The sequence below is a fragment of the Schistosoma mansoni genome, chromosome W, assembly GCF_000237925.1.
Source record: "Schistosoma mansoni strain Puerto Rico chromosome W, complete genome".
In the NCBI taxonomy this organism is placed as follows: Eukaryota; Metazoa; Platyhelminthes; class Trematoda; order Strigeidida; family Schistosomatidae; genus Schistosoma; species Schistosoma mansoni.
The window spans coordinates 52,326,053-52,341,964 of record NC_031502.1 but is presented as its reverse complement, the minus strand read 5'-3'; the positions used below and the strand labels follow the sequence as shown (position 1 = coordinate 52,341,964).

General features: G+C 34.7%; 1 protein-coding gene and 1 non-coding gene across 2 annotated transcripts in view; one reads left to right on the top strand and one right to left on the bottom strand.

Annotated features, from left to right (window-relative positions):
* The window catches only part of Smp_039750 (putative glycogen phosphorylase), a gene marked incomplete at its 5' end in the record, with an annotated part of 37,824 nt that overhangs the window by 5,872 nt on the left and 16,040 nt on the right, over positions 1-15,912 (bottom strand). Inside the window, 5 exons of the mRNA XM_018790110.1 lie at positions 708-830; positions 4,450-4,674; positions 6,514-6,814; positions 8,742-8,905; positions 11,741-11,887. Coding sequence (XP_018655486.1) covers positions 708-830; positions 4,450-4,674; positions 6,514-6,814; positions 8,742-8,905; positions 11,741-11,887 — 960 coding nt within the window. The remainder of the gene's footprint in view (positions 1-707; positions 831-4,449; positions 4,675-6,513; positions 6,815-8,741; positions 8,906-11,740; positions 11,888-15,912) is intronic.
* Smp_tRNA_01608_Gln_TTG.1.1 lies at positions 21-87 on the top strand. Its single transcript has one exon. It is a non-coding gene (tRNA).

Sequence of the window (15,912 nt, the reverse complement as noted above, 5' to 3'; positions counted from 1 at the left end):
AGCAAGTGGCTATCAGGACTCAGTGGCCGAGTGGAGTAACGCGATGGCGTTTGAAGCGAGGGTACTGGGTTCGAGTCCCAGAGTGAACATCAACTCTGAGATGCAGGTACATCCGGCTGACGAGTCCCAAATAGGACGAAACGCGCGTCAAACTGGATTCCACTGCTAGCCACTATCCATCTCTGCTTACCATGCTTGTGAATTAAGACTATATCGAGGCAATACGCACAGTACGCACATATGCCAATTAGAGACTGACCAGTTGCAGTCCTAACAAATCGATGGGAAGATTCAAACTAACAATACTGAATGAATTTATGACTCCAATTACTTACAAAAAACACCCTTGAAACTCTTGGAATTTAAATAATATGAACATGATGGGCAATTTATTATTTTCTTTTGATGGATAATACACGTTTTATGACATGAATTCATTAGTTCACATGTAGATGAGATGAATGCGTAAAAATACAATGAATTCATTATTTTCTGAAGATTTGGCCACCTTTGTTTCATTTTATGAAGCCGACCAACTTCATGTGCATTAAAAAACTCTTTCGTTTCTGTCGTAAGGATATGTATGTTTCTGTTCTTGGCTCTCAGAGGTAAAATAATCAGTGACTGAAGTGATATGAACTATGAACTACTATACATAAAAATTAAATATAAAACTTTATAACCAATGTTTCTCGTCTAGAATTTACCATAAACTTCATATTCCCTGTTCCTGATGCTTCTGTACCAACACATGGAATTTGTTCAGATAAATCTGTTGCTGGTATAATACGTTCAGCCAAACTAACCCGATAATTTCGTAAAAATATAAGCTAATAAAATAATGTGTAAACAAGAAAGTTTATAGTCAAATTACAAAGTTATATTATTAATACTAATATAAGAAATATGACGTAGAAAACATGATTAAAATAGTTATCATTAGACAACACTTTCAAAGTGAATAGTTTTGAAACGTTAATTTAATAATTAGAAAAGAAACCTTTGATTATAACACTTATTATAATATTAGTTTATTTTTTCTTCAGTCAGTCAGTCACAACGTAGAACTTAGTACGTACGAACGTACATCAGTTCGAGTTGCCATACCACATAAGCACAGAGATGAAGTTGTCGATTCAAATCCCACATTGGTAGAAGTAGTAAGAGTATAAGTATTATGTGAAAGATAAGGGTTTGAAGATGTTATTCAGGGATTATAATACAGTGAGATAAATTTGGAAGGAAAAAAAAGATAGTAACATGAAGAATTCAGAAGATTAGAATTTCGCAGAACACGAAAAGTGGATGCAACTTCGCCATTGCAAACGATTTTGAGTCATATCATTCAAGGTCTTTAACCATCGGTTGCTATCATCTCGCGAATCCCAACCAGGTAGTCTACACTTACCAACATAGCTCAGTCCAATTGTCAGTGAATTCATGGATTTGTGCCACGTTTTGGTCTGGTCGCCCATAGCTCTCTTCCAACATACTCCTACACCATAAAACATTGCACGTCGGGGCAGTCGGTAGTTGGGCATACGTAACACGTGTCCCAGCCATCTCAACTGATGAAGTTTCACTACTTCATCAATCGATTTGCCATCCTTACCTAGTACCCGTTTCCTAACAACTGCATTACTTACTCGGTGGTCCCAGGATATATGAGAAATGCTTCGAAGACACCTATGATCGAATACTAGCAGCCTACGAATATCCTCCTCTTCTTGATAAATAATGGATCCTTATGAGCAATAAAAAGTAATTTTAAGCTACTACAAATCTCGAAAAAACCACTCACGAGATAACAATGTAAACTGTTGTGATATTTCCTACGAAGGCAGAAACTTTACAATCAAATACACTATATTTCCTCTATTATAATTTTTCTTGTAAAAATAACATCTATTTTATGAAAAATGTCTTGACCGTTCTTCGACTTAACCATTAGTTAAAAAGTTTAGTCTTTTATAGAAACAGAGTAGTCAAATTCCTCAGAGAGATTCATGAGTGAAAGAAATTTATTGTTAATCACACAAAGGGTTGCAATAAAAAGATTAGTATAAAATGGCTAGTTAAGGGGTTGTAGAATTTATGCAATTCAAATTTAGTCTTGGTTAGACTACTATCTAAAACCTGAAAAGAACAGACGGCCATTTCCGCCCGGAATGGGACTTCCCAGTAGTGAGTTACTAGTGAGCACATGATTATTATAATTGTCGGGTAAGAGATAGTCATCCACCACACGCAATGGGTGAGGTTTGTGCAATATCGTGGACTGACTGAAATTATACATCAACACTTGGATGCCGGCTCAGTGTTCTATAGGTTCAGCGTTTGCGCGCGTGATCGTACGTCCTGGTTTCGACTCATTCTTGCAGGGTTGTGAATACCCACTATTGGGGAGTCCCACCCTAGTACGAAATGGTTGTCCACTGCTTTCAGGTTTTCAACAGTGGTCTAGATGAGATCAGTTCATGATGTATGCTGTGATGTAAAAATGGTTAGAAATTTCGAAAATGTAATTTTTACAAATGAATAAATGTATGAAGAGTTCACATTTTTTAGGTACATAGATTTTATATAACACGGTAACCAATGAGATTTTTTAAATTTAATCTGTTGACAAAAAAAACTTGTAACGAAATCATTTTACCAGTGATCCATCATCATATGGATCGATGAACGTGAGAGTAGGAATACTAAAATTATTAACAATTTTTACATACAACTTTCCTATATTGCTATCTTATAACTTGATCTTCCTAAATCTTAAACGAATTAGTTAATCAAATATTTTGTAAAAGATGAAAATTTTTCCGTAAAACCGTTCTATAGTTGTCGGAAAGATACGAAGAAACCTTAAACGTGAATAAATTTGTACTTAAAATAATTTAGTTATTTAGTGATATCTTTAAAAACTTATAAACGTGTTATAATCACTAAAATTTTACTGATCTCACTACTTCAGTTACGAAATACTTTGAATTTTTGTAGTCTCTGTTCATTAGCTGAAAGGTAGCTTTAATCTGTTGATGTGATTTTAAAAATCACCCAAGATTACCTTCTATATACGATACTATTAACGAAATTTTATTCTCAAACAAACAAAAATCCTACTTTTTTGTAACCGTACCACAGAATCAGTCAATCAATAATCATTATCCATTTACAATTTATAAACGTGAATTTGGATGTGACTGTCAACAATTCGTGTGTATCACTACGCAGCATACAATTTGAAATCATAGAAAAACAATATAAGGTTTGATGCAAAGGGATTTTAAATGCGAAAAGATTAATGATTGATTCAACCGCCAAAAAAATTAGATAGTTCAGACTATACAAAATACATAGGTTTTTAGAGATTCATTACATACTGATAATTATTCAGAGTTCGATCAAACTTAAACTGAATAGCCTCGATTAACTTATGACATGAAGTTGGTTTACTGTTGTAAGGTCATAGTATTAAAATAGAACCAAGCTTATTATACAGTCACATGCTTTTTTAGAATTAATATGAATATACCAGTCTGTATGGTAAAAAATTACAATTACTGTTTCGTAATTATATATCTAAGAGTTCAAGTATCTACGATAAAATGCATCACAAAATTTTATCAAATAACCTTGTCCGAATGATTAGGATATACGTTATTTAAGGATCGATAGTCTGAAATACAGTCACTTACATGGGTAAACATTTAGTATAGATACAAGGGAATCAGAATCGAGGCAATGATATTTGAGTTTTAATGAGCTTCTATCGTACATTAGACAAAACGAAAAGCCGGAATATCTTTGTGTAGCGCTTAGAAAACTTAAAATGATATAAAATTTTTTTCATTAATGAATAAAAGAATGATAGTATTAAGTGGATGCAGTCCTCAGTTCTTTTAACGTAGATTGTATAAAACACATGAATCAACCAATGTTTGAACAGTTACCCTCGATCCTGACCCAAACTCTAAAGTCATAAATTTTGAGTTTTTATTTTTTCTATTTACTGTCATTCATTGTCATCAAACTTCTATATCCTATAAATAGTCTTAATCAAAATATCGTTCACAGTCTGATTGGGTATGAATATAAAAAAACACATAAATGGAGTTCGGCAAAAGAATAAGAGATCATTTGTAAATCTTAACTGGACCAAATGTTTGAGTAAACCATTTTAGGTTAAATGACACCCAAGGTAGTAGGAAAATCGGATATAAATTATTCAAATCTTTCTTAGAACTAAGTAAGAGGTGATAGTTATCATTGTGTGTAGTATAATTAGATAACATTTCTCAGGTAGTACACGTGCTGACTAAAGATATCTTCTAAAACATACAAAATGGTTTATTACAGTTGGTTTTTCAGTGAGTAACAACCCTGTTTTTTCTAAAAAATTTTAAACAAGTAAAAATTTATTTATTTTAAAATACAACTAGTTAAACATACTTTAAGTTTACCCGTTGTAATTGGATCAAAATCAATTATTCTTGCAACTGAATTAATTAATTTTATAATCATTTTAGCCATGTGGTATCCAGGTGCAGCTTTACCACCAATAATAATTGTTCTAGGACACATTTTCATTTCAGGATTTGCTTTTAAACGATTATACATAGTTATAGCATATAAACATGGTAGGAGTGGACGCTTGTATTCTAGAACGCGTTTTACCTTTTTTTTCAAAAAATGAAAAGATTTCGAGCAAAAATTTGAATAATATGGTTTATTTGAGTAAAGAAAAAAGCCTCTAAATAAACAATTCAAAAAAGAGCACTTGATTTTATTTATGTTGTTAAAAAAAGATTCACATTTAGCCTGTAAACGGTGACAAATCATCATTATTTTGTATTTAGACATCTACATAGAACAGGATCAAGAAAACTAGCAATGAAATGGCTACGTAATGATTTACGTCATGGACAGTACATAACTATCTCACATCTTACATGGTTGAGCTCCAATGGTCACGGTTTCACACAAAAACTTTTGAAATAACTAACTAGTGACTAGCTTCAAGATACAGCTCCTGGAGTTTTAATGTGCGGCCGTGACCACTGGAGTTTAACCATGTAAGATCTGACGAACTTATGTACTGCAAATAGTGTATGGGAGTCGCAAAACATCTTTGGTAGGTTGACGTTAGATATATATACCATTGGATGCTTGTTCAATGGTCTGGAGGTTAAGTGTCCGCTCACGAGATTTAAGTTCCTGAGTCATATTCCTGTGTATTGGGTCACAGATGTGCACTAGTGAGGAACAAGACAGTTGTTCAGGACATCATAGTTTTTCATGGTTGTTATACTAAGATCAGCTTAGACTACGAAATTCAACAACCTCCACAAAGTCCTTTAGAGAAAATAATTATTATTGATTTATTAACACTAGAGTTAAGGGTTTTATTAAAAAGGATTAGTTGAGGGTATACGATGCCAAATTTTTATCATAAAGATATGACTAATTCTATAAAAGTAATCCTTTCTCCACACTAGGCAAATAAGAGATGGAATAAAAAAAGAGTTGTTTACAGAAAACCAACTTCATTAGGCTAATATATCCATTTTTGAGCTTCATTTCACGATAAAGTGTACAAAGTCTAGCTGAATACTCGTTTGAGAAAGCTGAAATAATTTACTGAAAAGAAATCTAGAAGGAATGGATAATTATTCCTGGATCACTTTACAGAAATACAAATTATAGTCCCTGACAATATATATCTTTGAAACAAAAACTAAAGTGGTGTTATTGATAGTATTTAAAAAAATACTCGGCTTGAAACTGTAGTTTACTGGAAACGTTTTTTATGATCGTATGACAAAGTTCAAGGAATATTATAGGAAAGACATCTTTTTCAAAAAAAACTAATAACGAGTTAACAAAATAAACACAGTGCCAAGTTTTATTGCATCTATAAATGTATTTACTAATTCAACTGCTTCAAATTATCAGAACATGGTCATTTTGTTTAGAACAGTTCATCTCTTGGTACTCCATTACATGGAACATTTTATCCAGAAGTAATACTTAACAATGAACACTTACAATCTAACGATTTTATCAAAACATAAAAAAAGTAGTATTTATAGCTTGCCATAGTTTCCTTTTGCTCAACGTAACTACGTTTGTTAGTCAGTTAATCATGTGCAATGTAGAACCGGATATAAATGTGTGCAATGGTTCAAGTTTTCACAGTACAGCGATATGAAATTATCAGAATAGTAGTAGAACAGGTGATAGTAACGGTAGCAACAGAATAAATGAAGCATATGAGATACAGTTTGATCACATGTGGGTTCGTGAAATAAAAAAAAAACTATGAAACGTTTTAAAAACTTAAAGATCTAAGGAAAAACAAAGAGTATTTGCACCTAGGCGATTGTGAACGACCCCCACCCATTTCAAGCAAAATCTTTAACTACTTGTGTACTTTAATTTTCTTTTTTGAAAAAAGAAAATTTTTAAATCGGTACTCATATAATATTATTTTAGTAATATTTTTAACTTACGTACATGAACATCAAAAAGGGAACTTGGATTTAATTGAATATTTCTGTGCTGTTGCATATAAGCAACAAATCGATTTTTATTGTCTTGTTTAACTAATATAAGGCGATTTCGAAAATTTCCATCATTTAATTTTTCCTTTAATCGATTCAACATGATAAGATTTTTTACCCAATCATCAGATTGCATTGTACTTCGAATAAGATCAGTTAAGCCTGGATTACATACTAATAACCAACGTCTCGGACTAATACCATTTGTTTTATTGGTAAATTTTGATGGCCATAAATCAGCAAAATCCTTAAATCTAAGAAAAGTGATTTGAAACAGAGGATAGTAATCTAGAAATAATATAATAAGCATCAATAACTATATCTGGTAAAAAAAATTCGTTTCAACAAAGACTGTAGTTTGTATAGTTTTAACTCGGTAGTTGTGTTTCGATAATTTGGTATGTATAGAACTACATTGAGCACATTATTCTTTCCTAATTCTTTTTATTCATTTTTTATATGTGTTCGGGTACAGCAACGACAATTCAGTTAGTATCACTATCTTGAAACATAGACTCCGGTGGCTTGGACATGTTCTACGAATGTCGTCCCAGAGAATTCCACGTCGTGCATTATTTTCCGACGCTGGGACTAGTTGGAAAAGGCGAAGAGGTGGTCATTGTATGATATGGTATCGTGGCATGAAAGAAAGCTGCAGAGGGCTGGCTTCTGTTGGACCTTCACGACTCCCTGGTTGGGGTCCTAGAGATGGTATAACACCGTGGCTAGAGACGTTATCAGTCATGTCTCAAAATAGAAGCCATTGGAGATTCTGTTGTAACTTTCTTTTACTGTCATCATGAAAGCGAACCTAACTTCTTTGACTGAAAGAATTCTTTCTGGTTGTATTTTTCCTAACTGAACTGTTTCTCCCATTCTTATTATCATTATTATTATTATTTCACCCTTATACACTAATTCCTGCTCGTTGTTCTTGTCTTTATTGAGCACACTTTACATTCTTTATCTCTTCAAGATCTCATTGTTGTTTTGTGGCTCATATATATTTGGTGCTCCCTTGTACCAATGTTTATGTTCAAATAAATAAATAAATATTAAAACGAACGGAAGACTGGAATAAATTTCACTATTTACTGGTATTCACTTTACAATCTTCAGTTTCATTACCCTTTATTGAAAGTTTATATTACTTGTACTGAGACATCAGAAAAACTCATTTTGTCCATACGTTAAGAATCCCATATACGTTTATATTTATAGGTCACAGAAGTTTAGATAATTAACCGATCATTTTAAGACGTATGTGAATTGGATGTTTTGATGCATGAAATATCAACAGAACAAAATAAATAAATGGTTGTATATCCGTTTCTAACCACCTCATCTGTAGACATGACTAGTTATTATTGTCTAGTATATAAATTATCCACTAACATTGTAAAAAGTTAAATGTGACCTACTATAACTGATAAACAAGTTTCGTGAATATGTTTATATTATAAGTAATGACTATTTACTGTTATAACCATACAACTAAACTAATAAAATGACTCAAGTATTCCAAAACAAAGTACGGGTGATCATTCAGAAATACAACCAATATTAAGGGCTAAGGCTTTCTAGAGACTGAATACTGCATAATGGAGAGTAAATTTCACTAAGGATTTTATAGTTGAAATCATGAGTCAATTGAAGCTAGACCAACATGGAAAACCTGCAAGCACTGGAAGGCCGTTTCGTCCTATTGTGGGACTCCTCAGCGGTGCGTATCCACGATCTTGACTCATGGGATTCGAAACCAGGACCTATCATTCTTGCGCACGAGCGCTTAACCTCTAGACCACTGAACCGGCATCCAACGGTGTCAAGGTCTAACTTTAATTGACTCGTGATTTCAACTATAAAATTACTGAAATCTCCACACAAAAAACCCCTTCTGATAAAGATTTCATCCCAAGTGTCTGGAGTTATCTTCAACCGTCTGTAGTGAACATGTTTATGCGGCACAGCCTTAATTGGGTAAGAAAAAACACTCATATAGTGGAAGTTGAGGTTTGAGAAGAAATCTGTAGTAAAAATAGAGCTCTAATATGAAGTATTGGCTTACTAAATGAATGAAGAAAATGACCAAATGAACTAGATATAACATACAAAACATTGAAAACGCTGCAATTAACCTCAGTTATATTGAATGAACTACCAAATAAAAGTTCAACATACAAGACATTTATTAAATGGTTCGTCTGAAAAATTGAAACACCATTGACAAAATGTGATCCAATTATGCATAAATGGTCCATACTAACAACAGGTTCATTGATCTCTTGAAATATTGACATACGTTGGAATCGATTTTCATCACTTGGCCACCTTCTGTTTATGACCTATAATAAAAAATACAAACAGTTTCCTAAAAGTCAAGTTTTTACTATAAATATTCGAACATACTTTTTGTAGCCGTGATGAAAAAAAGTAAAAATCGAAAAATGGCTTACTTAGTAACTATCAATTTGTTTGGTGTTATGAAATCCTTTGTACAAGTAAATCGGTTTCATGCATAATGAAAACAATAGAATATCACCTTTATTATATGAACTACATACAGTTCCGCTCTATTTTTATAAATGCCATTATTATTCCAAGTGGTTGCGATCTTTAAAATGTTTTTTTTCATTAATTTAGCTAAGAAAACTTCAAAATAGTAGACAAAGAAAACACAGAGAACTAGAGATTTTTGTAAGCCTGACAATTGTTTCACGCATCAGTCAATAAACATATCGAAATGGACGCATTCTGTAGGATGACAGGAAAAATTACAAAAAGCTTCAAGATAAGAGATCATGTCAAGAGAGAAGATAATCAGAAAAAAATGTGTACAGTGACCAAACAATTATGTACAACATGAGATTAAATTCTATATTGATGGAAAAAGATTTTAAACAATTGTAGAGAAATCCCAATAGGTCGATTCTTCTTAAAGTATACACTGACAATGTTGTATGAAAGAACAATGAAAGCTACAAGATTTAATAGTCCAGTTCAGAGAACACAATACCAAAAAATTTATTCAATAGCCGAAATTTTTGGTCACAGATTTAAACATTTCTGCTTGTTTAATAATAACATGATGAACTCTTAAATAGGTGAAATGACCAAATAATTTCAACAGATTAATGTGTATTTATCATCTTAATGCGAATTTCTGCAGTTCCCAGCTCTGGTTACCTTACATTCCGAAACAGTGGGGTTATATAGTTTGGTGAGAGTTTCGGCAAAATATCATGTCGCTTCTTCAGGACAGGTTTGTGAAACTATGCACAACTCGCACTTTTTAAAAACCATAGCTATTTTTGTACAACTAATTATTTAAATCCATGTTTTTAGATGCTTACTTGGTTACGCGTATGGTAAAATATTGTATAGTTTCCATAAACTCATGTTGTCAATACTCTATGACTGATGATATGAATCTGCCAAAAAAACGTATGTAGACCATAAAAGGTTTGATTTGTTATTTTTGTTCCTTTCATTAAAATTTATGTTGCGAATCCTTATTGATACCATGCTTGTCATTTAGTCATCCCATGTTCTCACAAACACCAATATTTGGCTAATATTAGACAACCTAATTGAAATGATCTAAAAGGATTAATCAACTGTTTCTAAACATCAAACAACTGTGGTACATTTCATCGAATGGATAATTGACAGCTCAGTATAAGGACATTTAAATAAAAATTATAGAGGGTAAAATATTTGATCATTTCGTTTGTTCAGATAATAAAAGTAAATTATTTTTCGAAAGTTTTACAATTTTCCTAAAACCAACTATATAGTATTATTCATATTAGTATTTTAGTTCCGTTATTTAGCTGCAATTTTGTTCAGCCCAACTCAGCTGTAAATAATGAAAAATCTAAGTAACATAACTTAAAGATCTTTATAATCTTCATAGTTAAATAGTAACATGAAAATAAAAGTTCTAGATTTCAGGTTCAAGACGGTAGTCGAGTTAATAAGTAGACTAAAGTTCAGCATTTTATTAAAAATCTCTAATTCTTATTGATCATATTAAAAATTATGCAACTTTTTAGTTTATTGCATTTTCAGCAGAGGTTTCGTAAGAAATTACAAATTACTGTTTGATCTGAATTACTTATAGGACATCTTAATTGAGATCAGGATCAATCAAGTGAAATAGTCCTCCAGTTCTTTAATCATTACGACCCGGGATTAAATGCCTAAAGACAGACAAAGACAATTTATGAATACTACTTTGATTGTCTAACAATAGTCTAGAAAAATCTTATTTATAAATATAGCCATTATTCTTTGAACAAAACTTCACATTTTATCGGTGCTATCAGATTGGAAACAAGTGAAGTAGAAATATCTTAGCAATAAATGTTATGAATTATTTCGAACAACTCACTTCCATGTTGTCTTTAAATCATCATAAGAAAGTTTTTATTACAATCTTAATGTGTTTGATCCCTGAAATAAACAAAAAAAGTTTCCTGTAACATTATTATTTGTGAGGGTTCGTAATTTTCCACTGCTGATATCCAGGGTTAAATTCAGCTGGTCTCTGTCGGTGTATAGGCTCATTGAGCAAATTGTTTGATATTTCCTCCGACTGACAGTCGACTATATTATTTGGATTATGGATAGGAGTGAAATCCTGAACACGCATCCCGTTCTACTTGGGATTACCAGCAGGATTTGCCTGAATCCCAGTGTTGATGTTTACAATGATATTCGAAACTGGAGTACATCGTTCAGTGCGATAGGCTAGAATACTGAATCACAATAACGGACGAACAGTGGGATATGTATGATATTCACTATTATATGCAACAATTTATATTCTTCCGTTTTTTAATTGTAAATATTTGAAGAAACCTGGTTATTTTTTATTGAAATGTCCATTCCTACTGAAAAAATCATGTCCGGTTTTCATAATGACGCCAGATGCACATTAAAAACGGTCATGTCATAATCTAAGTTCTACAGAACATTTCTCGATTAATCTTTTAGCGTGAGCGATTTGGAATTTCGTATAAAAGTATTCGTTTTCAATTCCTTACAGATCAAAATTAAAAAAAACTGACAATTTTTTGAGTTTCCCCATGAATTAATAAAGAACCACCCGTATTTGAAAATTCACTAGTTACATTATTAACCTTCTAAAAAGTTACATTAAATAAATATAAACTTACACTTTTAAAATGACAATCAATATTGCGTATAATTTCCACATGTCTAGGTAGAACACGTTGAAGCATATCTAATGGCCAATACTTTAAACATTCTACTTGTGATACATGATTTGTATGAGTAAATACACGTGAACATATATCCCATGCCTTTTAGAGTAAAGTAGATGAAAAAGAATTAGTACAGATAAATGTAATATAGCATGTAATTTCGTCATGCTAATAAATAGCAACAAAACAAGAACATGAATTGATTTTTATTTCACCGTTTCTAACCAGCTACTTACAACCTAAATATAAATAGTATTAATCATTAAAAATTAGTGTACATACTTTATCCCAGTAATATCATTTCTTCTGTCTATTACAGTAATTATTATTGATTCATACTTCTTATCTGATCTATACTCATTTAAACGTTATATTATGTTTTAAGGATAAAATAGCTAGAACATAAATATTGCATTACTGAATGCCCCATGTTATTCATTCTAGAATATTCAAATATTCAACAGAAAAATACTCTTATTATTAAACATATGAACATCACTTATAGTTCTTCGATACTTACTACTCTCCACATGAATCTCTCAGAGGCGGCTCGCTTGAATATCTGAGCCACCTGTTCCTGCCATCTAGATATTTCAACAAGTTATTTGTTTCTTTGTTTGTTTTAACAGATCATTATGTCAATTAACTGCATAGCCTATTCAGATGCGATTGTGAAGAGTTCACGACCTTTCGCTGTATAAATTACAAAAATTTACAGTCGGAGACATCGTGATGACTGGCAATGTGCATTGAAAAGAATGAATATTATTCAGATGTCGACTTCTGAAATGCTAGTAACTAGCTGGCAATCACTCAACATTTATCGTCAATATCAATCAAGAAATAAGAAACGGAAACTCGCTAAAATACTTTGCGCTGAGAATTCCATGTTGTACCAAAAATATAATACTGGATAAAGCTAATAATAATTATAATGAATTCATTTTATTCTACTCCGCTCGTTGTTTCTGCTTTAGATAAATTTATAATTAGCGGGAATTATATGAAATAATGAAACCAATTGAAAATTGACTAAAGTCCTGAGTAAAAAGATAATAGAAAATTTATTTCCAGTATCGAGTATAATTATTTCTGACAGTATCTTAAGTATGACTCATATTATTTATGTGATGGTGGTAGTACAGAGACTTATTTTTTGAAAAAAGAATGAAATATAGCAATTCATAATCGTCATTACATTGTTGTTATCAAAAGTGGTTGCTGCTACCTTGACGTGGTGGTCGGGCTTGCCTATCGTGATGAAGCAATCGAGCTATACTGGCTGGAACAATCGTTCCTCGAGGTCCTACCATGCCAGACAGGTCAGTTGAAGAGCGGTAAGACTAAAAGCAGCAATCCCAAGGTCCGAAGGCGAAGTCGTACTGCCGAATGTACAGAGGTGTGATGTCAGTAAGGTGTTTCCTTCAGACAACCAGCATGACAGCGATGCTGCCTTCCCACAAGGAGGGGTGAGGTTAGAAAAGGTCGATCCTAAAAATGCACACCTCGCCTTATCCCACGGATTTCTGTCTCCGGCGGTAAGGTCCTTTGAAGAACGGAGCTAACACGTCAAAAATCCCCCACAAAAAGGCCGTGCGTGACCGGCCTCAAGCAGTTGTCCCTTGGGCACTGCGGTCACGCTCCCAAGTCGTTAAGACCAACACTAATCCAACTTCTTTTTCAGGTCCCTCAAGAAATACCCTTCCACGGTGTGGGCAGCCGGGAAGTGATAACTGCCCTCATACCCGTAACAGCACACGAGATCAAGTTGGTCACTTTCAAATCCTTCCTACACCTCCTAATAACACTCTTATCTCCACGACTAACCCTACTCACGTCCTTTTATCACCTCGCACCGCTATGGCAGACGATTCAAGTACACGGAACGTTATTCTTGGTCTCCTGAAACCACGCTCTAAACTACATATAGGAACTTTTAATGTCCGAACATTGTGCCAAATAGGACAACAGGCTTCCTTAGCTAGGACTCTAGAATCTTACACCATCGATGTGTGCTGCGTCTCCGAAACGCGCATACAAGATCCGAGTAGCGTCATTCATTTGACCTCACCTAATCAAAATAAACAACCATCTCGATACACGCTTCGTGTATCTGGAAGCCCTGATGCTGCTTCCCGTGGCCTCGCTGGAGTAGGTATAGCATTAAGTCCTAGGGCAGAACTAGCTCTTTTAGACTGGATCCCAGTAGACAGTCGTCTATGCGCTGTCCGACTAAACGGATCAGTAAGGACTCGGAAAGATAGGGAAACTCGTCGTTGCCTCTTCGTCGTCTCTGCCTACTCTCCCACTGACTGCAGCTCAGACGATATAAAAGATGAGTTTTACAGGAAACTTTCTGACCTTCTCCGAAAAGCTAGGCGCTCTGATGTAGTAATAGTGGCTGGTGACTTAATGCTCAAGTAGGTAAACTAAGTGAAAGGGAAAGACACCTGGGTGGATCTTATGGTGTCATGGCTAAAAGGACATATAATGGCGACCGTCTGTTGCAGCTGTGCTCAGATAACCGCCTATTTCTTGCGAATACTAACTTTAAGCATAAGGAAAAACATCTTTTGACTTGGCGACCCCCGAATTCGTCCCAACGTTGGACCCAATTAGATCACATCGCTATCAGCCACCGATGGAGGGGATCGATAGAAGACTGTCGCTCATTCTGGAGCACATGTTTAGACTCAGATCATGCTCTAGTGCGGGCACGTATCTGTCTGCGTCTTACTGGACTCAGGAAAGACACTGCAGGGAAGCCTCCACGGGTTCTACTTAATGATAAGCAAGCTAAGAATATATTTCAGGAACAACTGGAAAAACAGTTAGACAGACATGTGAGTTGTGCCCACCCCGAAGCAGCGTGGAATGACATCCGTAAAGCTGTGGAAACAACAGTGATATCCGCTAGTAAGGTAAGCCATAAGGTCAGGGAGAAACAATGGATCTCGGCAGCATCTACCACACTGATAGATGCTCGAAAAATCATCCCACCTGGCTCTGAACATAACGAAGAGCAGAGTCAGCTTAAGCGAAGGCTAATAAGAAGCTTATGCAATGATCGTGAACAGTGCTGGGTAGCGAAAGCAAGAGAGATGGAAAAGGCAGCGGTAATAGGTAACAGTAGACAGCTATTCAGACTTATTAAAGAAACCGGCATTAGGAACCCAACTACTAGCGAAACTATCTCAGACAAAGATGGGCATATCATTCATTCTCAATCCAGGAGATTGGATTGATGGGCAGAACACTTTGGGGATCAATTCAACTGGCCTTCAGCCACACTTCAGTTACCCACGATCCCCAGTTGTCCTGAATGGCAAATTGAGATAAGTCCTCCAACTCTCTACGAGGTCGAAAAAGCTATAGGAAATCTGAAGCGAGGGAGAGCCGCAGGCCCTGACAGGTTTACCCCTGAGATTTTAAAGGATGGTGGTCCAGTACTAGCAGCGAGATTGACTGAGGTCTTAGGTAGAATCTGGGAACTGGACGTAATTCCACCTGACTGGTCCCAATCACTGATTGTGTCAGTCTATAAGAAAGGACAAAAGTCCTCCTGTGACAATCACAGAGGAATCAGTTTGACCAATATAGTGTCTAAAATATTAGCTTCAATAATACTTAGGCGCCTAACCAAAGCTCGTGAAGAGCAGACTAGGGAAAACCAGGCTGGTTTTCGACCTGGACGTGGTTGCATAGACCAGACATTCACTCTACGTCAGGTCCTAGAACATAGACATATATTCAGACGTCCCACAATCGTAGTATTTCTCGACCGTAAGGCGGCATTTGGTTCCATTGATCGTGAGGTTCTGTGGCAGTGTTTGTCACTGAAAGGAGTACCAAAGAAGTACATTAACCTTATCAAGGCTCTCTACTCGAACACAACTGGTCGAGTTAGAGCCTATGGCGAACTGTCATCAGAATTGGTTACCTCAAGTGGTGTTCGTCAGGACTGTCCACTCTCTCCATTCTTGTTTAACTTTATCGTTGACATGCTTTTAGAGATATCACTTTCATCATCTCAATCTCCTGAAGTTGAACTTTTACCGGGAGGCTCACTTGTCGACTTAGAATACGCCGACGACATAGTTTTATTCGGTGAAGACGCTGACAAA